The sequence below is a fragment of the Primulina eburnea genome, chromosome 3, assembly GCF_022965805.1.
Source record: "Primulina eburnea isolate SZY01 chromosome 3, ASM2296580v1, whole genome shotgun sequence".
Taxonomy (NCBI): domain Eukaryota; kingdom Viridiplantae; phylum Streptophyta; class Magnoliopsida; order Lamiales; family Gesneriaceae; genus Primulina; species Primulina eburnea.
This window is the reverse complement of record NC_133103.1, coordinates 1,359,367-1,384,861: the sequence shown is the minus strand read 5'-3', so window position 1 is coordinate 1,384,861 and position 25,495 is coordinate 1,359,367. Positions and strand designations below refer to the sequence as shown.

Genomic DNA, 25,495 nt, shown 5'->3' with positions numbered 1-25,495 from the left:
GTGAAAATTAAATACGAAACTGAAAAAATTTGGTATAGAGCGAGGGTCATCATTGATACACGTAGAGAATTGATTCATGAAAAGGGTAAAAAGAATTAGAGTTCCGGAAGGCAAACAAATCACTTCATTTTTGTCGTAGAAGCGTCATCATATCCTAGGTTGCCTGCCTGAACCAGATGGTGAAAAAAATTCCAATGAGACGACGTATGTTTGACCGAAGTATATTTTACAGGATATTAATTTTTTTTTCAACAAATTGTATTTTTTTAACGACTAAAATAAAATTATTAATCCACTTCTTATAATTCAATTTTGTCGTAAAGGCGTCATTATATAATTAAATCTCATATATATATATATATATACACACACACACACACACATATATAATGAGATCTCTCACACACACACACACACACACATATATATATATATGTCTTTCTTAATATTTAAAAGAAATTGGTTGAAAATGAAATAAATTAAAGTAATAGAGTATTTGGTAATATTTAGATGATATGATTTGGAGAAAGTTTTTGAAAATAGAGATCATGAATCTCTATTATAGATGATAGAAGATGAAAAATAGAGGATATGTAATATAGATGTCCTAATAGCATTAAAATGGACTGGCGGAATCTTAGAATCTGATAATAGGTTTCAGTCATTTTGACACATCCAATTTATGGTACCTCGTCCTCGATAAATCACATACAAGAAATATTAATATTAAAATTTAAATAAACAAATATACCAACATATTGTGTTTGTACTATGTTAATTTAAGATTCAATCTATGAATTTATAATAACTATCTTAATTAGTTAACTTATTTTGTTTTAAAATTTGATTTCTCTACTTATAAAATGAGCAGTCTGGGTAGAATGGTCAATTGTGCACCAATAAAATTTGGTTCCATTGTTGATTTAAAAATATTAACATTTTCAATTGGTTGTTATATATTATTTTGTATTAAAAAACACAAAAGCTGAAATTTTGACTTAAAATAAACTTTTAAAAAATTTAAAAAGAAGGAATATCTCAAATCTTATTATTGGACAGCAAAGTAAAAATACAAATAAAAATTCAATTGTCATTTGTCCACACGATCAATTCTCAAAGAATAGGTCTCATGTGATACCGTCTCACGGATTAAGTGAGACGGGTCAATCCTACTCATATTCACAATATAAAGTAATACTCTTAGCATAAAAAGTAATACTTTTTCATGAATAACTCAAATAAGAGATCCGTCTCACAAATACGATTCGTGAGACCGTCTCACATAAGTTTTTGCCATTCTCAAATGTACACCTTGAATAACATGGGTCCCATCACAGTGGACGTGTCAAAATCCTAGGCGGCCATCTAATGCGGCGGCTGGCTTTAAAATTATCCCAGCTCCAAGTGTTTTACTTATTTTGATTAAGCGTAACTGAAAAATGTCAATTTTTTTTTTATCAGAAAGACAAAAAAAGTACCGTTCATTTAATTAATTTTCGAATGTACGATATCCTATAAAATAGTGGCTTCATCTCCAAATTTTCGGTCGAAAAAAGATAGAAGGAACGACACACGCATATAGTTCTCCACTCTTTCTCTGGCTCAAGGCCTTCCTCTTTCTTTAAAAAACCACGCTCACCCATCTTCCTGCACTTTTTTGGATAAATTTCCGAGAAGAAAAGGCCCGAGGAATCCAAGTTTCCGTCTGGGTTTTACTAAAAAAATATCCAAGAAAAAGTTACTACCAATTTGATTCCTTTTCCTTCAAAAATTTTCACTTTTTCTCTCCATTTTACGTCCGCCCGGAACTACTGTTTCTTATCTTTTGTTTTCGTTTTATAGATTACTATCTCGTGCTGCGCTTTAGTGTTGCTCTTTTTCTTTATTCCCAAAGAAAGAATCTCTCAGCACTCTCTCCTTTTTCAACTGTTCACGCTCTCATTCCTTTTCCGGCTCCTTTGAATGCTAGCCCGAGACTGGGAAATAGAAATCTTCAAACAGTATGATGCGTAAAGAGATAGAGAAGACCATGTTGACTGGGACTGGTAGAATCAAGTACAGCGAGCATATAAACCAAACGACAGCTGTCAGGCCGCCGGAATATTCAATACCCGGAGGAAGGAAGCCTGAAGCATTCCCCGCAACTGTGAGATTTTTAGTTACCGACGCGGACGCTACGGACTCCTCTAGTGACGAAGAAGAGGGTTGCTCTGTTAAACGCCAGAGAATTAGAAAATTCATCGACGAGGTCAGAATCCAGCCTTCTTTTAGAGATAATAGAAGCAAGAACGGAAACGCCAAAGGTAACGAAGTTCTGACGAGCAAAGGGTCCGAGGCTGCTGCTAACCTGAAGCAGAAGAAGAGAGGTGGACGGAAAAATGACAGACAGGCGGCGAAGTTGGGGAATGGTAGGAAGTTCCGCGGTGTGCGGCAGAGGCCGTGGGGGAAATGGGCGGCGGAGATTCGAGATCCCCTGCGACGAGTACGCCTATGGCTAGGCACCTACGACACTGCAGAGGAAGCTGCCATGGTGTACGACCACGCAGCAATCCAGCTGCGTGGACCTGACGCGCTCACCAACTTCTCCACTGCGACAGTGCTGGACAACAAAACAAGAGCAGGGTACAACTCTGGCGAGGAATCGCACAACAATGCGCCGTCGCCGAAATCAGTCCTCCGCTTCGTATACGCCGCTGACTCTCAAGCCGAGGCTGAAATCGAAGCCGATATCGAAGCTGAGTCGTCTTCAGCAAACGGCACCATTTCCATTAAAGAGAATGACGAGGATTTGCCCATTTTTCCGCGTGAGGATGATATGTTCAGCGGGTTCGAGAACCCGGTCCCGGTACCCGATTTGTTCGATCAAACAGGCCTATCGGGTGACATTTTCGGAGCTGATTTTGACTGCTGCGGTGAGATGTTTATCGGGTCGAGTTATGATTTCCGACTGGAGTTCGGATTATGGCCCGCTGGGGAAGCGGATGATTATTTTCAAGACTTTGGAGATATATTCGGGTCGGATCCTCTCGTTGCCCTCTGATCATATATATAGTATCTAAATAAAAAATGGTAGTACAAAGTCAGCAATTATATGGCTGATTTTTCGGCAAAATTTGTTAATTTATTAGTAGTAATTCAGATATATATTGGCAATTAATTTAATGGAGAAATTATTATAAAATTTACAAGATTCGATATAAAATGGGCCAAGTATGAATATGATCACGTGAAATGTAAAGTTTTGGATTAGGTGAAACAATTGAATGGAATGAATTCTTTCTACTACGACAGTGCTGCTAGCTATATTAAATCAATCCAATCAGATTTGGTAGCGACCTAAATCCTGTCGCATTATTTGTCACTCATTATTAACTTCGAAGTTTCTATACACATCTAGGATCCGTTATATAACTTATATTATTTTTAAAATGAAATAAAATAGACATCTAATTAGGAAATTTATATATATATATAAAAAAAAGAACAAAATTTATTTGAACCATATTCTATATTTTCGTATTTTATCCGTATTTGTTTCTTGTTGAGTTCTCGAACTAGTCTAACAATAAAAAAAATTCACATTCATGAAGATGTCATGAACCGAACATTCTTTGCTTCAAAAATTTAACACAATTATAAATCTACAAAACAAGAAAATTTAAATGTCAATTAATTGAACCGCCAACACTGTCTTGTTTTTAATTACTTGATTTTATATATGTAAGTTTGAAAGATTATTGATAAGCAAAAAATATATCCCAAAATATTAGGAAATAGAATATGATATCCTAGCAAAGAAGTGAACCATAGACGTTGTATTTGACGACATTTTCCTTCGGAACATGCAAAAACAAAGGATGGAGGCTCAGTAATTTCTGCGGGTGAGATAATACTAAATGAGACAATTGGTCCTGTGCTTTGTCGTCTCTTGGCTAAATTTAGTATTCACAAAATTTCACTTTGTCATGTAATTAGGAAACCAGTTTTCCATCCACCTGAACCAAGGAAATCATATATATATATTACCAAGAAAAAAAAGGAAGGAGTGTCTTATTTTAGAATGCGTGTTAGCTAATTAATATGATTTGCAAACCACTGTTATAGCTTTCCGGGGATAAAGAAACAAAGGGTTGAGTTCAGTAGATTTCCGAGCTCGGCTCCGGTGCCGATCAGACTGAGATATGTCGACTCAACAATAATTTTTCATGTATGGAGATGAGTTGGCCGGATATTTTACGGCTCTAATTATTATTTTGGACAAGTCGTGAAGCACCGTAGGAGGGACGTGTAGGAAAGCAACCTATCATAATGGGTAATTAGGTTGTAGGATCGGAATTTTTCGAAAGTTCGATAAACGAAAGTACGCAAAAAGTTATAGAGTAATATTTCTGTAGCACCTTTAGAGGAATTTGATGGTATCTACATATTTATCATTTTTGGATTGTTTTTAGTCAATTCATTGATCGTCTCAGTGTCAGTATACTTTTGTAATTTTGATTTCAATTTAAGTCATTTTCCGGTAGTTTGTGTTTTTGTTTTCAGTCATTTTTCATCAGAACGCTGAGACGAAAAATGTTGATGCATGTGGCGTCAAATATAACCGACATGTCTCATTTCACGTCAACATTACGATAAGAAATACTAAAATTGAAAAATAAACACGTAAGCTAGTAGACTAAAATCTTGAATAGACTCGTAACAATTTCAATAGTAAAAACTATGCAAGTTATTAGATCAAAATTGTAGTAGAAGACTTTTGAAAATAAGATATTTGCAAGTAGCTTTGTTTATTTTCAGCATTTTAGTGGGATCAAATTTCAGACAGTTTGGAGCGGTGGTTGTGGTCCTAGGATGAGCTGCGAGAATCCAGAAATGACATAGATTTGGACAAACTAGGGTTTGTTGAAGCTTTCAGAAAATCTAAGCTCATACCATATTAATTTACATGCCAAAATATCGGACATACCGTCGAAGAAATGTATTCATTAGGCTTGTCTTGATGTGTTTCTGTAAACAAGGATGTGAATTGCCAAAAAAATCCCTTTTCTTCCTACTCTTTGAATGATGGCTGTTGAGGTCACACGATATTAATCTCAATTAAATCTTATTTTCTTATCCAGATTAACTTTATTTATTCGAAATTTTTCATTTTACTAGCGGTTTTAAATTTCTCAATTTTGTTCATTTTCTGCTGTAGTTATATATATCATGTCGGTAGATTCCTTCGATTCCACTTTGCGAAAAATTAATTCTCAGTCCAAACAAGTATATTCATTTTCTTTTTCTAACCCAGGGAAAAAAAATCTTTGATATATATACATACATCTCGAGATTTTATTGGTTAGCAAGGGGATGAAGCAACTATTTATATAATATTATATAATAAGGTTTTGATATTTAAAATTCAACATCAACCAGTCACACTCAAACATGACAATCATTAAGCAAACGTGTCCCGTTGTAAATCCTTTTCTAAAGTCGTCAATATCAAAATTATTGTGGTTTCGGAATTTTTTTTTTTTTTTAAAAATATTTTTCTAACAGAATTATCGACAAAAAAAGGTTTCTAAATATCTTGAGAGCTCATCGCTATTGGAAGGTCGACAATGTAGAGGGACAGTTAAAATTAATCGTAAATAAAAAAATTTGAGAAATCAAACCTAAAAAAATTATCGTATATGATAGCGAAATTAGACTAATTAATTACTAACATCTTTAAAAAGATTAATATTGCCTTTGGCAATACATTAATTATGGGGGGCAGAGGACTTTGGATGGTTCGAGACTTCGAACTCTTGCCCTTTCTCTCTCTCTAAAGACAGATTTCAAAGGACACCAAATGGTCCTCACTCAACTCCTTTTGCTAAAGTTACAATTTTATTCAAATTAGAAATCCCTTTTGGATAAAGAAAGGGATTAATTAATCCAGAATTAGATAATTTTAAATCACAAAAACTCACCTGAGACGGTCTCACAGACATTTTAAATATAACTGTATATAAGGATTCCATTTCCAAAATTACAAATAAATATCTTTATGTATTTATATAATAATTTTTTTTTCTGAACAAAAAATACATCATCCACTCACTTAATTATATCTCCCCAGTATATGTACAAAGTACAAGGAAAAAATATAATACAGTCGACCAGCTTGTAGGAGGCGAAAAGAATGAACTCCAACATAATAAAGTCCATAACTAGAAATAACCCAAAGGTGACCATGTTTGACCTAATTTCTGTGATATTTTCTTGACCAATTTATACGATAGGACACGTCGCAGGCAGCGCGATAGGAATTTAGGGTCCCAACAGGTCAATGTCTCGAGCAGACACGATAGTGATGGAGCAAATGGTAATAGATCTATTGGGCCCAATATCTCACTCTCCCCTCCCCTATTTTGCTTACTTGTCTAAATACACTGAATGCAACTTGTCCATATTAATCATCCTCCAATCACCAAAGTCCTTTTTTTTTTAATATAAAAATGAGATAATTTAATAATATTAGTTTAAAATATTATATTTTAAATATACATCATATATGTATAAATCGAAAGTTTTACATTTTAATCTAAAAGGAAAAAAGACTGGACAAAAAGACTGAGATAAATCTCGGATTCGATCTATAAAAAAATATTATTTTTTATTATAATTATAAATATGAATACTTATCATTATCATGAAAAGTCTACCAAAAAGACCACGAGTCTTTGCATATATGTAGTAGTGACTGTTAATACATATTGTAATTGTATACACATAAATGACAGACATTAAATATTTTTTTCCTGCGGTGGCAGACATATTTAATGTGCTCACGTCTCTGCTCTTGCTAGTTGTGGGCTATACACAAACATGTTGGCGTTTTAACAGTCACTCTTGTATGGAAACAATATTAGTATAATATCATCACGAGTCTTTCTGAATTTTGTTTCCTGCATTTTCAAAAATATACATTGATTTACTATTCTAATGAACGTGAAAGATGAAATATTAGTTGATTATGTATATTTTGTTTTCTTTCAACGTATGCGAAAATTTTATAAAAGATTACGGTTATAATTCATTATATTAACTCATCATTCATTGTTTTTTCATATGAATTAAACCAAACGATTGCTTCATATTTAGTAACAACTAGAAAATGAGGGATTGGCTTTAAATAATTCAAAGCAAAAATTTGTGTGAGACGGTCTCACGGGTCGTATTTGTGAGAAGTATTTATTATTTGAGTCTTCCATGAAAAAGTATTTTTATGCTAAGAGTATTACTTTTTATTATGAATATGGATAGAGTTGACCCGTCTCACATATTAAGATCCGTGAGACGTTCTCAGAAGAAACTCACTCATAATTCAAGTAGCTGAAGATTTAATCTACGATATTTTTATTTACGTGAAAAGCTTTTAGATACAAATGATACGCAGCATATTCGCAGTCCATTTGGGAGCCCATCTGTGAGTATTTTGGGCTGCCATTTATGCTTTTTCTGTTCCTTCTGAAAGAGAAAAAATTTCAAGGCCCGTTTCAGTGGTTGTTTTTAAAAATTAAATCTTATAAGATATAATCCTTTCAAATTGGATTTACTTAATCTCGGGATCGATTCAAATTATGCTATCGGATTAAGATTCGAATCATACGAATAAAATAATCATATACTTTCGTGGTGTAAGAAAACATAAATATATGTTTGGGAAGAAAGTCACACGAGGAGTGAGTCAACTTGATTAATAGATTTATCAGCTCGATTTCTCATATTAAAATTCCTTCGACGAGCATATAATAATATATGACTTGACTAATGTGGTTTATATGGTTAGCGTATTTTGCAATTTATTACGTTATCCTAGAGTTTATTCGGTGCACTCTAAAGAGTAACGGACGTGGGTTTCTATTTCATAAAAAGTGAAAAAAAAAAAAATTGATACTAAGATACTATAACAAAAAAAATTCGATATTTTATACCGTTTTGGAATTAAGCTTCTTGATTTTATCGTTATAGATACATATTATTTTCACCAAAAAAGAAAAAATAAAGACTTACATTGGAAATTTGTCAATGGTGTGGATGGCTTATCACAAAGCAACCCCCCAAAGCTGCCGTAAGGAGAAGAGCGATGTGGTATTCAGGCATGGTTTGGGTTGAAATTAACATTTCATATTTTACAAGGGCCAATGGGATAATTATTTCTCTAAGAGTAAAAAGCTTATGCAAATTTAATATGATGTAAAACATGGTCACAATGTGCTCAAGGAAGAAGATTTGCTTTTCTTTTAAACTTGTTCCATTGCTCTTACCTCGAAACGTATTTGCCTTCTGTTTTAATTAGAAATGAAAGAATTTTTTGAATAAATAAATTATTACTATCGAGTCTTCAATTTGTTTTTTTATTTACGTTTACATTGGACGCATTTAAGGCTAATTTTATAGAGATTAATTGGAATTAAAACCGTGACAGTGCATTTAAGAGAATAGAAGATGCTTCTTTCCGTAGTCTAATTTAGATCAACTTATCAATACTTGGAATAAATAAATCAATCAACCCTTGTAAATATTCTGCTCGAGAAACGTACTGGAACTTGAAAGTATAGATCTGTTTGCTTGTTTCTTTTTCTTCTTGTTATTTTTTCCTTGGCATTTGATTCGAATTTTAGAATTAAGTACCAATTATTTAGAGCATGCAATTGTTAACGACTATTGTTGATTTTCACCCACGGGCTTCTTACAAATTGGAGTGCAAATATTCTTCCACATGACCGAATACAGATTCGATAGGCTCCCGAGGAGGTGTTTCAGTTGGTGTAGTATGTAAACGTTTGATCAATGATAATTGATTCGACTCGTCTTACCCAACACTTTCTCGTATGAGTGTCTAATATGATTTATCAAGTGCGTTTTACCTGACTAATGTAGTTTACAAGTCATTGCGTTAATCCAAGGTTTGTATCAGTGGTGGGTTCCATCATTACTAAAATATATTCGATAGACTGTTTCGAGTTTCCGACAGTTTGATCAAATAAACAATCTAAAGTCATCAAAACCACAAAAGATACATTAAATCATCAATAATGGTCCATTCGCAAAGTTTCTGAAGTTCATGATTCATATTTCAGCACTAGTCTATCGATTTCAGATTCTGGAAACATAATTTTCAGAAACGAAAAACTCTGGCAAATTAGTTCAGACAACCAATGGAGCATCAAAAGCGTGGATCAGATATGTTAGAATCAGTGCCAGCAGCATGAGGAAACAGGCAATTCCCTGGTCAACCGTCATCCCTGCTTAATGTGCGGCAAAAATTAGTAGATCGTACATAACCAGGAGATCTTTTGCAAAAGTTGATGATCTTAAGTTCAACCACTGCGGTAATAAGCGACACTTCACAAACTTTTACTCAGTGTAATCGAAAGTGTTGTGCTAATTTAGATGTGAGTTCATGTCCAAACCGAAGTTGCTGCATGTTATCATTCGATGATACAAGATAAGAGAGGCAGAATAGCTATGTTAAATTAAAGAGAGGAAAGTCAATGTTACAGGTGCAAAACAATAACAATAAGCCTAAGAGTACATGTAATCCACTGCAAGTAAAATAGAAAACTTAAGCTTATAGATACAGGGTCCAAAAACTAAGCAACGAAAAGAGTGACTTAAAGAACAAGCAATGGCTAAGCCTAAGTGTAACGAAGAGATGTCGCAACAAACATGTGGAAAAATCAGGAGGGTGAAACTATTTTTCTGTAAAAATCAGGAGGGTGAACGTCGTACATAAACAACTTCAGGTCGTCATAATCTTCAGGATATATCAGGAAACTAGGTAAGGGAAGAAGATATCCCAAGTCCTTTCACTCGGAAGTTAATAACAGAAGATGAACTTCCATATGTACCTAAAACATTTGACGTTCTCAAAAATTCACAGAAAAATTTACCTAACAAAATCATATTTATAAGCATATCATCTAACAATGTTTTGAAATTTTCCTTCCATTGTCCCCATAATAAAATAAAATGTTGAGCATTACACACGATTAATAGCTATGGTTACAAATTTGTCTCAAGACCAAAGTTATGTATGTTTGTCCACCGAATCATATAATTATGTTTGTACATACTACCTACAAAGAATTCTCATATGTTCATTCTATTTTCCGGGACACCGTCGTTCCAAATTTCGCAGAAACTTTATTATTTTCAGTATAACTTTCAAAAACAAAAGGCCCAAGACAAGATCAAATCCAATCTACTAAATTACTCACATCAGGCTATAATTGATGTTTTTCTGAATTCCCAAATTACATATAAATAATCAATGCGATCATCAATACATCAATTTGTACAATGTGGATGATTCCAGAGCATTAAGTTCAGATAAATGCGTCTTTGTGCAAGAATATTTCTCAAATTCTCCGTTTTCTTTGTTGAGAGCAAAAACCGAATAATGAGAATGCATTCAAGATCTTAATTTTCCCCCAACACTTTCGGTTTAAAGATCAACCCAGCAGAAAACAAGTAACGAAATCACAAAAAACTCATCATTTCTCTAATGACATCACATTAAACAAGAAAACCTAATAAAATGCAAAATTTAAAGAAAAGTCAGCCCATAGAATAACGTTCAAGAACACCATTTCCAAGATTCTACTCATAAAAAAAGGAAAAAAAACAAAAGATGAAAGAAACCCACCATCACTAGTTGGAGAAGGAGCGGGGGCAAAATGCTGGCCCTGGACAGCAGGCAAAAGGATTGCGAAAACATAAGAAAACATCGCAAACACGCCGAATGAAACTTTGCAATTCTCTACGCAGAGAGAGAGAGAATAATGCGCAGGTAAATTGCGATATCCAGGATGCTTTATAAAGAAGATGCCAAGATTTTAGTGGTGGGGGAAAGGACATTCATGTTGTTTACAGACTTTAATGATGGATATATTTTGTTGTTCCAAGTGTTTCTGTCCCCGAATGTTTCGCCATAAAATATACGTTCTTATTTTCAAAAAATATATTCACGTCTTTTTTTGTTCGTGATTTGTTAATTTTCAGGAACTACAACTCTTTAGGATTTGAATGGTCATCCCTATTAAAAAAACAATTATGATGTTATTAAACTTTTTATAATTATTTTCCAAAAAAATTGATTTCATTGATTGCCATTAAATTATTATTTTATATTCAACTTTTATTATTTCGGAATATGTACTATATACCCTTCGGATATGCATCTGATACGTGAATATATATGTAAAAGTTATATGTGTTAAATATTTTTTTTTTTTATTTTAAATTTAGGCCTAAATTTATTGATTTCACGTAATTGTGTAACACGGGATTGAATTGTTAGTGGACAAACCTAAATTTAAAATAGTACAATCCATGTACACTCTATCTGTACAACAAATCCAAGAAATCTGTTGCCGTGACAATACAAAAGCAATGTTTGAATTGCTATCATAAAAACTACAAAAACAATCGTGTTGAGACATTATAGCCTGTAAATGCCGACGCAGTGGTGCCAATATGAAGGAATTGACGTCCATAGACACATACGTCCATTAGAATCTATCACCGGAAGAGCCATGTGTGCCTAATCAATCATCATCAGAAACAGTTTTTTGCTTCTTCCATTTGTATGCTGCTTCCAAAATCTTGAGATTTGTTGTTTGTGTTTCTTCAGGGAAAAGGTAGTCGATATATTCCTCATACCTGAAAGTGATGATAGCATTAGCGTCCGTTGCCAGCAAAATTGGTCGCTTGTTTATTTTTTTAGATAAGTACAAGAAGTTGAGATAACATAAAACGTAAATCCAATTCTTAAACATATGATGAATCGGTTGAAACCAGCCAGGAGGGAGCAGAAAATTAGCCAAAATAAGGGCACAAATTTGAAGTAAACAGGCCAAGGACAGTGAAATCATATTATGTATGGCGAGCGTGCATATATGGAAGGTCCATGATTCAGATATCGAATCCCAGAGATGAAAGAATGAACACGACAAAATGAAGAAGAAATCGAAAAAAGAGAAGGCCGATTGCATACCCTGCCGGACCATCCTCGGTTTCTATATGCCTCCTCTTTTTGAGTTTCTTTGGAAGCTTGACACGGACCAAATCAACATTGCCAAGCTCACCAAAACTGCTTTCCATGTTCAACCACTCCTCCAAAAGCATTGCTCTTTCCTCTTTCAATTCAGGAGCAGAAGTTCTAAAATAGCCAAGGGCTCTTTCAAAAACAGCTGATGAGCAGAGGAAAAATGTGAGGTTTAGTTTTACATACATCAATGAAACACACGAGTTGCAGAAAATGTGATATTCATACCTCGAGAATGCTGAAGGCATTTTCTCTTTTGTTCACTCCCATCTGAGTCCTGCAAGTCCTCCATAGCAGATGCCTCAAACTTAGCATAACTAATCCACACCTTCAAGTGTTTCGTGCGGTTCAAAAGCCTCTCGTAAAGGGCTCTAGTTCTTTCATATTCAGACTCTGATATTTCAAAGTCAATGTATGCCTATCCATGAATAAATAAAAGAAACGGCGCCATAAGAAACTCGTACTTCAAATATATTAAAGTAAAGTTATAGATGAAGAGACATAAAAATGAAGCCATATCTTGGACATACACAGGTAACACAGCAGTAGGGAGAATGTAGGAGCACGTTTATTCCAATAAATATTTAGTGGGACAAATTTGAAGTCATTTAGCAAAATGAATAGAAGAGAAAAAAACAAACAGTCGATAAAGCCACTTAATTATCCTAGTACCTTCCATAACACTTCTGGCATATCTAGTGCAGGCTGGTCAATTGCGAGCTCAAAAAGAGCTCTGGCTCGTTCAGTTTCAGCCAAGGACCTTTCCAACTCAGCAAACTTGCTCCAGGCATAACAATTCTCAGGTGACCATTCCAAATACTTCTCATACAATTTTCGACATCGTTCAATGTTACCAAGTTGCAGCTCCATTTCAATGTACTTCTTAAATATCTGTTTATCAAATAGAGAAATTTGAGTACAAACAAAGAGAAAACCAGTAATAAAACAATCTCAGTGGCCCAAAACAAGAAAAAGAGGTTGTATGTCACAGTAAACAAATCAGTTCCACCATACCTTATCTTTGGGAGCCCTACCAATAGCTGACCCCAAGATTCGTCGCGCCCGATCAATATCTAACTGACGTAGTTCAAACTGTGCGGCCATCAACCAAATCTTTGCAAATGAAAATTTGTCATGAGGAATCATCTTGAGACACAAGCTGTTTCATTTCAACATCTATCAGGAAACATGTTTGATGGATAATCGTTCCACATGAGTACACAATATCAATTATGAGGGAAATTTTCAAAAGGAAACATGGAATAGGTGCATATATCTTTCTGCTAAAACCTCTCAATTAAATTTTGAGCTGCCAGAGTTGACTATCAACCTGACTTACAAAGTCTAAAATAATTATTGAACTTAAGAGTCTTTGACACTATTTTCAAGCTAACTTTCATCAGGCAAAGCAATTTCCTAGCCACATCCTCCTTCCACACACAAGAAATAGAGAAAAGAATAGGAAATTTTTGACATTTGAGCCTAGTTTCGTAATTTTGAAAGCCTGGGGAACTTTCAATTCTTTTTCATAAAGCACGATGAGTTCCACAATTCTCGGAATAAGCAACGCTGAATAGGAAATTCTTGACCATCGGTAATTTTGAGACTGGGGAACTTTCAATTCTTTTTCATAAAGTTTAACGAGCTTCACAATTCTCAGGAAGTGACTTCCCTGATGTACACAGTTAAATAAGCAAAATCCTGGGACTCAACTCAACTATGCCATCAGATGCCAATTGTGAATTGCATCAAGTGAATGGATGCGTCATCTAGATGCACCAACAGCAAACTAGTTATAGATTATTAGGCCATGCTATCATTTTTCATCTACTATGAGACTTTCCACATTCAATAACCAAACACAAAATCCGAATACCCTGACATATCGTTAGAAAAATTCTTCACAACACAAGGTAGAAACCCTCTATCATTCATGCAGAAATTACAGATAAGAGAAAAATATATGACGGCAGAACCAATTAACTACATAAGAAACATCTGAACAGACCAATTTTGGTAACTTACTTGTACACGTCTCTGGTACGATCCACATTCTGGGCATCGAGCTCTTCATATAATACATAATTAATCCTACACGAAACAAATGCAATCAGTCAGCAAAATTGATTTTAACATCCAACAATACGTGGAGCATTTTCAATTATAACAAAAACAATTCCGCAGCAAGCCTTACCACAAGTAGATGTATCTTTGCCAATACCGCTTCTCTTGTGCAGGTGGAATGTTTGCAATGGCCCTCTCATATACTTCCTCAATCCCGTTTTTATCTCCGACACTCTCTTCCAACCTTATATAATCAAACCAAGTGTCATAATTAAGTGGGTTTTTCCGAACCTCATCCTCATACTGAAATCTTCTCTTCCCGACAATGGCATCCTCGATTCCTTCCCTATCACCATACTGCTTTTCAAAAGCAACAAATTTTTTGTAAAGCTCCTCCGCCCGCCCCTTGGGTATATGATCCAAGGCATACTTATATATACACCTTGCTCTCTCAGTTTCTTTACATTTCTCCTCGAACTCTGCAAAGGCCACGAACAACTCCTCCGCCTCCTCATCATCAGCCAACTTATCCACGGCCCTCTCATAACAATTCCTAGAGCGAGAAACATCTCCGTTTTTCATCTCGAACTTGGCAAATCTTATCCAAGAACTTACTTTGGGATGACATTTAACAAACCTTTCGAATATCGTTCTAGCCCTGTCGACCTCATTATATCTCAACTCAAACTTAATATACGAGAGCCATCCCTGTTGATCAGGCATCCAGTCCATCCACCGCTCAAAAATCTGCCTTGCACCGGCCACATTGCCTAGCATCTCCTCCATGTGAATATACTTGTACCACAACTGATCCACTCTAGGCAACAACAAAGTAGCACGATCCCAAACATTCCTCGCATGATTTACAAACTTATTCTTCATCTCGAAATCAGCATACTTCAACCACAGCGTATGATCCCTGTAATCCACCTCCAGCGCCCGTTCCCAAACCGACCTAGATCGAGTAAAATCCTTCTGGGACTCTTCCCACTTGGCATATTTCACCCACACGCTTTTATTCCACCGAACTCTTCGGATTAGGTCTTCGAATTCCTTGCGTTTGCGGAGGCGGTAATCGCCTAGCTCGGTGGAGTCTGTGATTTTCTGCTTGGGCGGCCGGATTTCTGCTTCCTGTCTCTCACGGGATTCGCGGAGGATCTGCTCCGCCGTGATTTGAATAGGCGCAGGAGTCTTGTTCTTGACTCTGGTTGGTCGAGGCAACTTAACCTCCGTATCTCTGCGGGTTAGGAAACCCAAATTCGGGTCAGCATCCTTCTTGCTGGCCATTGACGGTAGGATTGATTAGGGTTTTTACGATTAAAAGGCTTTTGGCAGTAGAGTGAAGTGAAGAGATGGGGTGGTGGCAAAGATGAAACCTAAATCGCCCACGGCTCATTTGCTCACACGAGCGAAATGAATGTGTGACCGATTTCACGTTGAAATGAGATGAATTTTTAGATGATCGTATCATTTTAAATTAAAAAAATATATGAAAATATTTTTTATTTTAAAAAAAAACAATAATAATCATGTTTATATAATTACTCAAATAGTATAAACACGAAACACGAACAATAAAAAAAATAAAATTTAAAAAATAGGGTTGAATATATTTTGTTATTAGGCTGAAGTAACAATTAAACCGATTTCATCTGATAATTCAATTCGTTTTTATTTTTTTAAAAAAAAAATTATTTTGAATTTTAACATTATTATATTAATTCATTTCTCATTAGTTATTGTTATCCATATTATCAATAATATTATTATAGTTTATTCCTTATTGATAATCTTAATGTAATTTATTTTTTTATACTGGAAAGCTAATAACAGCATTTTTTAAAATTAAATGTTCTATATTTTATTAATAATTTTAAAAGGATAACTTAGAAAATTAAGAAAAAACAGAAAAAAATAAAAATAAAAATAAAGGGAGGCAGGTTTTGTGCCATGTCCTTTATTCAATTTTTCAAAGGGGTTTTGACCCTGCTCGCCTGCTTTATTATATATTTTATATTTTTGTAATTTTTTAAATTTATATAGTATTTAATTTAAAATATCCGTGAGTTGATTGTAAATGAATTTACCAATATAGTAAAAATAAAAATTAAAGTTGATTTTTTTTATCACACACATTAAGATACGTAGGCAGTCAATATATTTTTCATCATAATTAATTGTGCAAATTTTAAAATGATTTTAAATTGTATAAACAAGCAAATGATCAGTACGCAATCCAACTTAATTAAGTTTAACCAAAGACTTACTAGGAAAAAACATTTAATTAATTTATATATTTTTACAATAGAAATACTGTCTACGGTCATACGTAGCTTAACAACAAGAAATACATTTTATATACAATAATTTTTTTCTTGATTTTTATAAATATAATATAGAAAATTAAGATGATGATAAACGATTTTATTTATTCAATATAAAATTAATTTTTAGTCCAATTAAATCTACAAAAATTAAGACATTGTGTTTATGCTAATAAAAACTCAACCATGATTGAAACAAAAGGAAGGGGTTGGATCTTAATGACGGCAATTGGATCCGAACGTGTGCTACCTTTTTATGCAATCCTTGATTATTAATAATGTCACGTGTCGTGTTAACTACTGATTTATTAAAACATTTTATTTTACGTTTAAATTTAAATTTCAAAATTTTTTTAATAGCAAAAAAGAATCCCAAGTCATACTATGTATATAATATAAAATATGACAGATTTTTTACGAGACAATATCATTTATCTTTATCAACAACATAAATCATTTATATACATATTTACAATAATAAAAATTATTTTCAAAATTTTATATCATAGATGTTTATAATATAAAATTTATCTAATTGGATAAATAATAACCTAAGCAATAATTAGCAAAAACTTGTGTCAGACGGTTCACATATAGTATTTTGTGAGATAAAACTCTTATTTAGGTCATCCATGAAAAAATATTATTTTTTATGTTAAGAGTATAAATTTTTATTATGAAATATCGATAAAATTGATACGTCTCATGAATGATATCATAATTTTGCGAGAGTGTGCATCAATTTCTCAATTGGTGTCTCCATAAATAAATAGCCATAAAAGGTCACCAAATTACAAGAAAACTCCAAAGATTCCATTTTAAAATTAAAATTGCTGTGCTGTGCTGTGTAAGGCAGACAAAACTACTTTTTCATTTAGGCCTTTTTATTTTGATTTTGAATATTCTTCAATTTTGAAGAAAATTAAAATCTCTTCGCAGTTTGAGCTCACTCACACCACACTTTCCTTTCTCTCTCTCGAACAAGTTTGGCGTTTCCTCTGTTGCTGCTGTGTTGGTGGACTGGATTTGCTAGCTATCATTTTCAGGTGATTGATTGGCTGATCGCTGAATCAATCCTCTTGTTCTGTGAGCTGATGTTTGGTATTGATTTCGGAACTCAATTTCGCCGATTGATTTTTTTTTTTTTGATGATATTCAGTTATGGAGATTTGAATTGTGCGCTCTGACTGTGGCGAGATTCACGAGGTTTGATTTCGAGGTAACTGAATTTTATCAACTTTTGTTTTCGCCATTTATCAGCTTGTTTGCGATGGCTGATGTTTAGAAATGTAGAATTCAGTTTTGTACTCTGGTTTGGTTTTTTGATGCCATTCTGTTACGAGCTCTCAACTCAGGATTAGAATTGCCCTCTGTGATTGTTTGAGAAACTCAAGATTCGATTGAGGTTTCAACTTTTCCCGTAGATGTCGATTGAAAAACACAATAGTTTTCTTAATTTCCACGAGATTTTATTGTTTGCTACTAGATTTGTCATGGAGTTTTGTCTCTTTCATCCATTGAGTTGATTGTGTTCTTTAAAAGTGTTGCTATTGTTATCCTAATTATTGCTAGGCAGTTAATTATGTGTTTTCCTTTATTTTAGTCTCCATCCTTTTGTTTTGATCTTGATGTTCTAATCAAGTTAATCGGGGATCAGTTATCAGTTAATCGATTTTTAAACAAAGATCTGTGTTTAAAATAAAAGAGTATAATTTGATTTGACAGATATTAGAAAAAGCTTTATTTGTATAAAAAAATTCAATGTGGACAAGATGATAATTTCATTGATCAGATTACGAAAGGGAAAAAAAAAATCTAATGGACGTCACTTTCTTCGAATTAAACGAACGAAAAGGATAGCATTATGTGCTGTTTACATTTTTAAATCAATATTTAAAGAGCAACTTAATTAGCTGGTCCTTTTTTTGATTAGGGACAAACACATAATTTCAAATTTTCAACTATTGATCCATCTGACATTTTGGGTGTTAAATTTGGCTATTTCCGAGATTTATGTAAAATCGAGACATTTTTTTAAAAATGGAAAAAAGTTTTTGCTTAACATTTCATTCTTCTTTATTTTTTCCCGTAGAAAGTATTTACTTTTGCGGCAATCGTCCATCCAGCATTTGGTTTAGATTTAATTGTGTCAAAATGGTGGGGGCCCATCTGTCGTTACTTAAATTACATAGCATGTTGACTATGTCGTGACACATATTTCCCAGCCCCGCCCCAATCGAGTCGAGAACAAGGTTCACTGTCCGGCTTTTCATCCACCACCTGATGCGGAGTGAAGGTTACATTATTCATTTTATTATTTCTTGTGATGGGCAATAAAATTCCAGTCCTGTCTGACATCTGAGGCTTTGACTCTCTGGGTTTCGTTTATTTTTTCTTTGCCAGCACATACTGCCTATTGTCAATGGATAACTTAATCTAAACCCCTTGATTACCGGAATTTATATGAAGACTGAAAAGTTTCTTGGCCGTGGTCCGATTCCTTTTTTTCTTCTGCAAAATAATGAATTCAAGCATGACTGGAGAGGGGTGACATATATTTTTTCTTTGGTCTTTTGAGAGCCACATTCTATTACTACTCTAGCCCCTTGGGCAAAATCGCTACCTATATAATTTTGCCTTTCAAATTCTCCATACAATGCATCAGTGCATCAAATAATTGTTATATTTTTCCGATCTTAGATTTACACTGATCGTGCTTTTGTACGGTAAGCGCGGACCCAACCGAATATCGTCGGTCATTTTTCTTGAGCTCGAGATTCCTTCTCTTCAAGATGAAGACCGCCTTGTGATTCAGAAGCTAGACCATTTGCTGAGAAACAAAAAGAAGAAATGCCTAGGCGTCGCTGGCGGGAGTCATTTAAATCATTCTTTGGGAGTCTTGATACTGAAAAGGATGAGGAGCTTAAAGAAAGCAAATTAGGTGAGAGTTTTTTTCCTATAATTTTCTTACATAGATCAAACCACAAGGAAAGTTGAATACATAATGCAATTAACCTTTTGTTTCAAGAATTACGGCTGTTTCCAACTTTATATTTACTCCATTCAAATACAAAGCTAAAGATTAGGTGCAGCTCAAATTAAAAGAAAATACCTCATGGCTGCAGAAACTGACAGCAAAGTGGAGAAGATTTTTAAGCTTCTTCAAGGCGATGATAGTGCTCAGAGCGAACCACTTGCTTATTTGATTGAGGATTTCAACAATAATTACCAGTCTCTTTATGCTCGTTATGTTCATCTTACTGATGAGTTGAGAAAGAAAGCACAGAGGAAACATGGGAAGGACAGTTCCTCATCCAGCTCAAATTCCTCAGACTCGGATGATTCACCACGAAAAAAGAGCATACAAAATGTTGACGTGGAGAAGAAATTTGAGGAAGATGTTTCCGGCACTGAGCAAGAACATGAAGTGGCACTTTCTGAGGTCGCTGACTTGAAGAGAAAGCTGGCAGTCACTATCGAGGAAAAGGAGGCATTATCTCTGGAATACCAGAGGGCTTTGAGTGAAACACAAGAAGCGCAGAAGATTGTAACATATTTAAATGCTGAGGCTGAAAAATGGAAGAACGAAAAATCCAGTCTTTCGAATGAAAAGGCTGATCTCAACCAAGAACTCGAGAGTGCCCAGAAACTAATAGCTGAAATGAACCATAAACTTGAAGAGATGAAGGGCACCAGAGAAAGCTTACTCGCCGAGAAAGACGCTGCTGTCAAAAATGTTGACGAAGAGAAGAGAGAGGCGGAAAACCTGAGAATCTCTCATGGTCAGTTACAAACTGAGAAAAACACTCTACATGTGGAACTAGATGGGGTGAAGGGAGAATTATCTGCCTTAAAAGAGAAGTTGGAATCAGCAGAAAATGAAGTTGCTGGGCTAAGTCAGGCGCATGACGCTGCCAAAGAGAAGAATACAACTCTTTCCTCAAGGATTTTACAACTTGAGGATGAAGTAAAACAGGCTGAAATCAGAATTCAGGCTATTTCCACTGAATCAAGCCAAATGAGTGAAAAATGGAACGGTGAGAAATCTAGCCTGTTGAGCGAGAAGTCTGATCTCAATATGGAACTGGAGAGTGTCCAAAAGCTACTAGCTGAACTTAACCAGAAATTCTATGAGGCTAATAGAGAGAAAGATAGCTTAATTGTGGAGAAAGATGCCGCCATCATCAACATTGAAGAACATAAAAGAACAGCTGAGGAATTGAGGACCATTCACGGTCAGTTAGGACAAGAGAAAGACAGCCTACATCTGGAACTGGAAGCGGTGAAGAGGGAATTCTCTAATTTAAAGGAAGAACTGGAAGCAGCACAAAATGAAATTGCTAGGCTAAGTCAGGCACACAAGGCTGCCGAAGATAAGAACAAAATGCTTTCCTCAAAGATTTTTCAGCTTGAGGATGAGATCAGACAGGCGGAAAAAAAAATTCAAGATACTGTCTCTGAATCAAACCAGTTAATTGAAAAATTGGCCGTGAAAGAAAGAGATTTTTCAAATCACCTAGAGGTTCATGAAACTTACAAAGAAGAAACATTAACTCGCCTGAGGAACTTGGAACAGGAACTTGATCTGTCGCACTCTGAGAGAAGAGAATTGGAGAAACAGAAAGGTGACGAACTTTCTGCATTTGTGAAAAAGCTTGAAAATCAAGAGAGAGAATCATTAGATCAAGTGAATGATCTAACCACGCAGATCAACAGTATCCAAGCCGAGATGGAATCTTTAAAGATTCATAAAGGCAAGCTTGAAGATCAGATAGTGCATGAAGGTAATGAAGCTACAGCACGAGTAAAGGAATTGACAGATCAAATTGATGCTAAGAAGATGGAATTGGAGTCTCTGCTCAATCAAAAAATGGAATCAGATATACAACTGGAGAAAAGAGTACAAGAAGTTTCTGAGTTTCTAACTCAGATTGAAAATCTGAAACAAGAGTTGGATAACAAAAACTTGGAGCTAAAGAAGAACATAGACGAAAAGGAGACTCTTGCTCTACAGGTCGAGCATCTGGATCTCGAACTCAACAGCGCACGCAACCTTAAAACTGAATTGGAGGAACAGCTCAAACTCAAAAGTCAGGAATTTTCAGAATCCCAGATCCAGATAAAGACCTTGAATGAGGAATTGCAGAACAGGGCTGTGGAGCAACAGAAAATAACAGAAGATAGAGAGAATCTTGTGTTGGAGGTGAAGGAAAAAGGTGAGAACCTCAGTCAGTTGCAAGACGAAAAGTTAAATCTGGAAGCTAAAATTTTAGAGATGGAGAGGGCATTAACTGAAAAGGAGAATGAACTCTCGACTTTGCAGAACAAATCTGAAGAGGAAGAGAATGAAGCATCTGCTCGAATATTGGCCTTGACTGGAGAGGTAAACAGTCTTCAAGATCAATTGACTTCTTTAACTGATCAGAAAATTGACAGAGATCTTATTTTTGAGAAAAAGAATGGTGAAATATCAGAATTCATAATTCAGATAGAAAAGCTAAAAGAGGGACTATCAAGTAAAACGGCAGATGGAGAAAGAATAAAGGAAGAGAAGGAAAGTCTAGCAGTACGCCTAAATGACTTACAACGGGAGTTAGAGGCTCTTCATCACCAAAAAAGCAAACTTGAAGATCAAATAAGTAGCCAAACTGATGAAGTAAATCAGTTGAGGGAGGAGAAGGGAGTACTCGAGAGCAAGATTTCCAAATTGGAAAAGAATGTAGTTGAGAAAGAAGGTGAGGTAATTGCTACACAGAAAAAACTGGAGGAAACTCAGAATGAAGCTTCTACCCAAATTGGTGCCTTGACAGAACAAGTCAACTCCTTACAGCAGCAGCTTGAATCACTGCATTCCAAGAAAAACCAATTAGAAATGCAAATGGACAGAGCTAAGCAAGAGCATAAAGAAAGTTTGGCTCATGCTGAAAATCATAATACCGAATTGGTGAACAAGATCCTTGAACATGAGAGAAATCTGCAAGAAAAGGAAGACTCATTCATCAAGATGGGGGATGATCACCAACAATTGCTAGTGCAACTCCGAAGTCTCGAAGTAAATCTCAAATCATCGGAGCAAAAGATTATAGAGATAAAAGAACAGTTCCATGAAGAAATTGATGCAAAAAATAATGAAATTACTCAACTGGAAGACACTATAGAAGATCTGAAGAGAGATCTGGAGATGAAAGTAGATGAAATCAGTACATTGGTGGAGAATATGCGAAATATTGAAGTTAAGCAGCGGTTAACGAGCCAGAAACTCCGTATCACGGAACAGTTGTTAAATGAGAACGAGCAGAGCCATTTGAGCAAAGAACAAAAGTTCCAGGAAGAACAAAAATTACTTGAAGAGAAAGTAGCTACACTGTCAGGGATAATTTCTGTTTATAAAGAAGCTCAAGCAAAAACTGTAGCAGGGATTTCAGAGAAGGTAAATGGCACATTAACCAGTATTGATACATTCAGTGTCAAGTTTGAGGAGGACTATGGCCACTTAGAGACACGGATTTATGAAATCATTAGCGAGCTTAAAGTTACGAAAAACTGGATCAAAGAAACTAAAATCCAGAAAAATCAGCTAAGAGTGGAAATTGCAAGTTTAGTTAAGCAAATACAGGATGAGGAAGAGCAACAGTTGGTGTTGAAAGGAAAGAATGCCGAATTAGAGGCAAAATTGCAAAAAGATGAGGAGGAAAAGAATAGTTTGATTCAAACCTTGGAACACCATGAAGAGAAAACTGTAGAACTTAAGAAAATAATTTTGGAAAGGGATGAAAAGACGGGAGAGTTGCAAAGAAAAAATAACGAAAAAGACGAGGAAATCTCAAGCTTGATTGAGGAGAAAAGAGAGGCCATAAGACAGTTGTGTGTATGGATTGATCACCATCGGAATCGCTACGATGATCTCAAAGACATGATCACGAAAACAAAGGGTGGCTCAAGGAGGCAAATCACTACTTAGTACTTAGTGCACTTCAACTCTCTTCTGGTATGATTTCGACATCTAATTCTGAATTTGATTAGTTGCTGTATTTATTTCAGCAAGGGGCTAGTCCTTTTCTAGACAATTGCTTAGAATAAGAATTTAAATCTTCGATTTTAAGTATAGGAAAATTTTCCAGTTTGATTGGTTGTGTAATCCATATCTATTCAAATTTTGGAGTGCTGCAGCTATTGCTCTGTGGTTTTATAGCAAAACTAGTGTGTGCATTTTTATTTTGGAATGGGAATCTCTGTGTAAAGTGTGTTAATATATATGCCCAATTTAGATTTGCATTCAAATGCTTTGTTCAAGGGGAATGCTATTTACATTCTATTTTCTGTTAAATATACTTTCTTTATTTTTAGAGCATAAATACAATCCCAACCAACTTTGGCAAACAACAATTAGACCATAATTGTTGGTACGCTCTTTTACGGCTGACTTGATAGTTGAGAGAGAGAGCCGAAAAAATTATACGTAAAATAAGTGAACCATTTTAACGTATTTCCCATTCAATTTTCAGATTGTAAAAACTCAACCATTTTAACGTATTTCCCATTCAATTTTCAGATTGTAAAAACTGTGTGAAATTTATTTTTCGTTTATAAAGATACGAGCAGTTGCAGTGGTCAACGTGCAGATGCCTGTCTATAACATGATCCCGACTCCTATTGCTTTTGGAAGAGCTGGGAAGAATTTGTAAAATAAATATGGTAAACTATTTTTCCAATAAAATGACTTACTCGTATATATTTTTAAAGACTACCTTATGAGACGGTGTCACGAATATTTATATGTGAAACTGATCAATTATAACGATATTCACAACAAAAAGACTCCTTGTTGATCAATGAATAAAATCACACATAATAAAAAATCACTGCGTTTTTTCATTGATTAAGATAAATGCTCGTGCATGTATGTGTTTCCGCTAGATCCTACTAATAGAGAAAAAATAAATAAATTTATATATAACTGTTTATTATTTCGTAGTTGAGTATGATGTATTGTATTTTAATATTTACTTCCGAGAAGGATGAAAAATCTTCTCCGTGAGCATTTTTCCAAGTATTTTTTTTTTCTTTTTATTTCTGTATTATTTTGATAGTTTATAATCGTTTCTATACAAAAATTCTATGAGACCGTTTTACCAGTCAATTTCATTAGAAGGATCTCCGATCTGACCCACCATTTCGCAAAACCCATAACTTTTCGCTCCAAAGATATATCAAGTCGATATTTTTTTATGGATATAAATTTGTCTGACTGTCTTATAGGCGACTTACTCTTGATTCTAGTAGTTTTTCTGATATATCAATATATTGCTTTATTTTTAACTGTGTAAATTTTAAGATTGAAAAAGATAAAAAGGGCTTTCGGACTAAAAGATGAGCGAATATGCATAAGAGAAATGAAAACGTTGGACTGCATAAGATCATGTATTTCTGAAGCGACAGTATTGTTCAAGCTAAGATCCTCTTCATGTCCTTGGGTAGAATCCGAACGGATGCAAACATTTGTTAAGACGAGCCGTAAACACAGGTCCAGTCCTCCACGAATTGCCAATAATTATGCACCCTTCCAACAATACACGCTTTCGCACCTCGAACAGAACCACGCGAATCTCAAATCGCTGCTCCAAGGCTATACCCATTTTCCTTGCCATCGAAATCCGCATCCACATCAAGTCTTAATCCCAAGATGCTAGCCACAGAAAAATACGATTTTAGGTGGGATGTTACGGAAAATACTCGCGTAAGGTCGTCTCCCACCAAAACTCTATTTTAAAGTAACTCTATTTTAAAATAGTGCAGTTTCTACTTCCAAATACAATATAAATCTACAACTCATCTACTTCAAATCTTACTCTAAAAAAAATATTATCAGTATATTTTTTTTATTTGATTTATTTAATTGTTTTAAATATATTATTATTTAAAGATATCTAATTATTAAAATAATATATTATTATTATATAAATAATATTTATAATATTAATATTTATAATTAAAAAAAAATAGATCTCAGCGCCAAATTGGA

The 25,495-nt window shown here is 34.6% G+C and overlaps 4 protein-coding genes across 6 annotated transcripts; 2 read left to right on the top strand and 2 right to left on the bottom strand.

The window, feature by feature from the left end:
• Window positions 1-1,476: 1,476 nt before the first annotated feature.
• LOC140825147 (ethylene-responsive transcription factor CRF1-like) lies at window positions 1,477-3,257 on the top strand. The gene has a single exon (XM_073186733.1). The coding sequence runs from the start codon at window positions 2,003-2,005 to the stop codon at window positions 3,038-3,040; it is 1,038 nt and encodes a 345-aa protein (XP_073042834.1). The 5' UTR covers window positions 1,477-2,002; the 3' UTR covers window positions 3,041-3,257.
• A 5,777-nt stretch (window positions 3,258-9,034) lies between these two features.
• On the bottom strand, window positions 9,035-10,874 carry LOC140828613 (arabinogalactan protein 41-like; the record flags this gene model as incomplete). The annotated part of the gene is made up of 2 exons (XM_073191549.1): window positions 9,035-9,281; window positions 10,685-10,874. Coding segments are annotated over 2 exons (288 nt in total), but the record flags the coding sequence as incomplete, so codon positions are not given.
• Window positions 10,875-11,326: 452 nt separating this feature from the next.
• LOC140825146 (uncharacterized) lies at window positions 11,327-15,569 on the bottom strand. The gene is made up of 7 exons (XM_073186732.1): window positions 14,280-15,569; window positions 14,111-14,176; window positions 13,100-13,244; window positions 12,758-12,976; window positions 12,314-12,503; window positions 12,035-12,230; window positions 11,327-11,700 (listed from the first exon to the last, which is right to left on the bottom strand). Exons 1-7 carry the CDS (start codon window positions 15,434-15,436, stop codon window positions 11,586-11,588), a joined length of 2,088 nt encoding a protein of 695 aa, XP_073042833.1. The 5' UTR covers window positions 15,437-15,569; the 3' UTR covers window positions 11,327-11,585.
• Window positions 15,570-17,333: 1,764 nt separating this feature from the next.
• On the top strand, window positions 17,334-23,748 carry LOC140825145 (uncharacterized). Of its 3 annotated transcripts, XM_073186729.1 has the most exons (5): window positions 17,334-17,519; window positions 17,633-17,692; window positions 18,699-18,769; window positions 19,174-19,414; window positions 19,599-23,748. In XM_073186729.1, the coding sequence occupies exons 4-5, from the start codon at window positions 19,324-19,326 to the stop codon at window positions 23,432-23,434; spliced, it is 3,927 nt and encodes a 1,308-aa protein (XP_073042830.1). In that variant the 5' UTR covers window positions 17,334-17,519; window positions 17,633-17,692; window positions 18,699-18,769; window positions 19,174-19,323; the 3' UTR covers window positions 23,435-23,748. The 3 variants fall into 3 exon arrangements, with proteins under 3 accessions (XP_073042830.1, XP_073042829.1, XP_073042831.1); XM_073186728.1 differs by lacking the exon at window positions 18,699-18,769; XM_073186730.1 differs by lacking the exons at window positions 17,633-17,692; window positions 18,699-18,769 and having other exon boundaries at window positions 17,334-17,574.
• The last annotated feature ends 1,747 nt before the right edge of the window (window positions 23,749-25,495 follow it).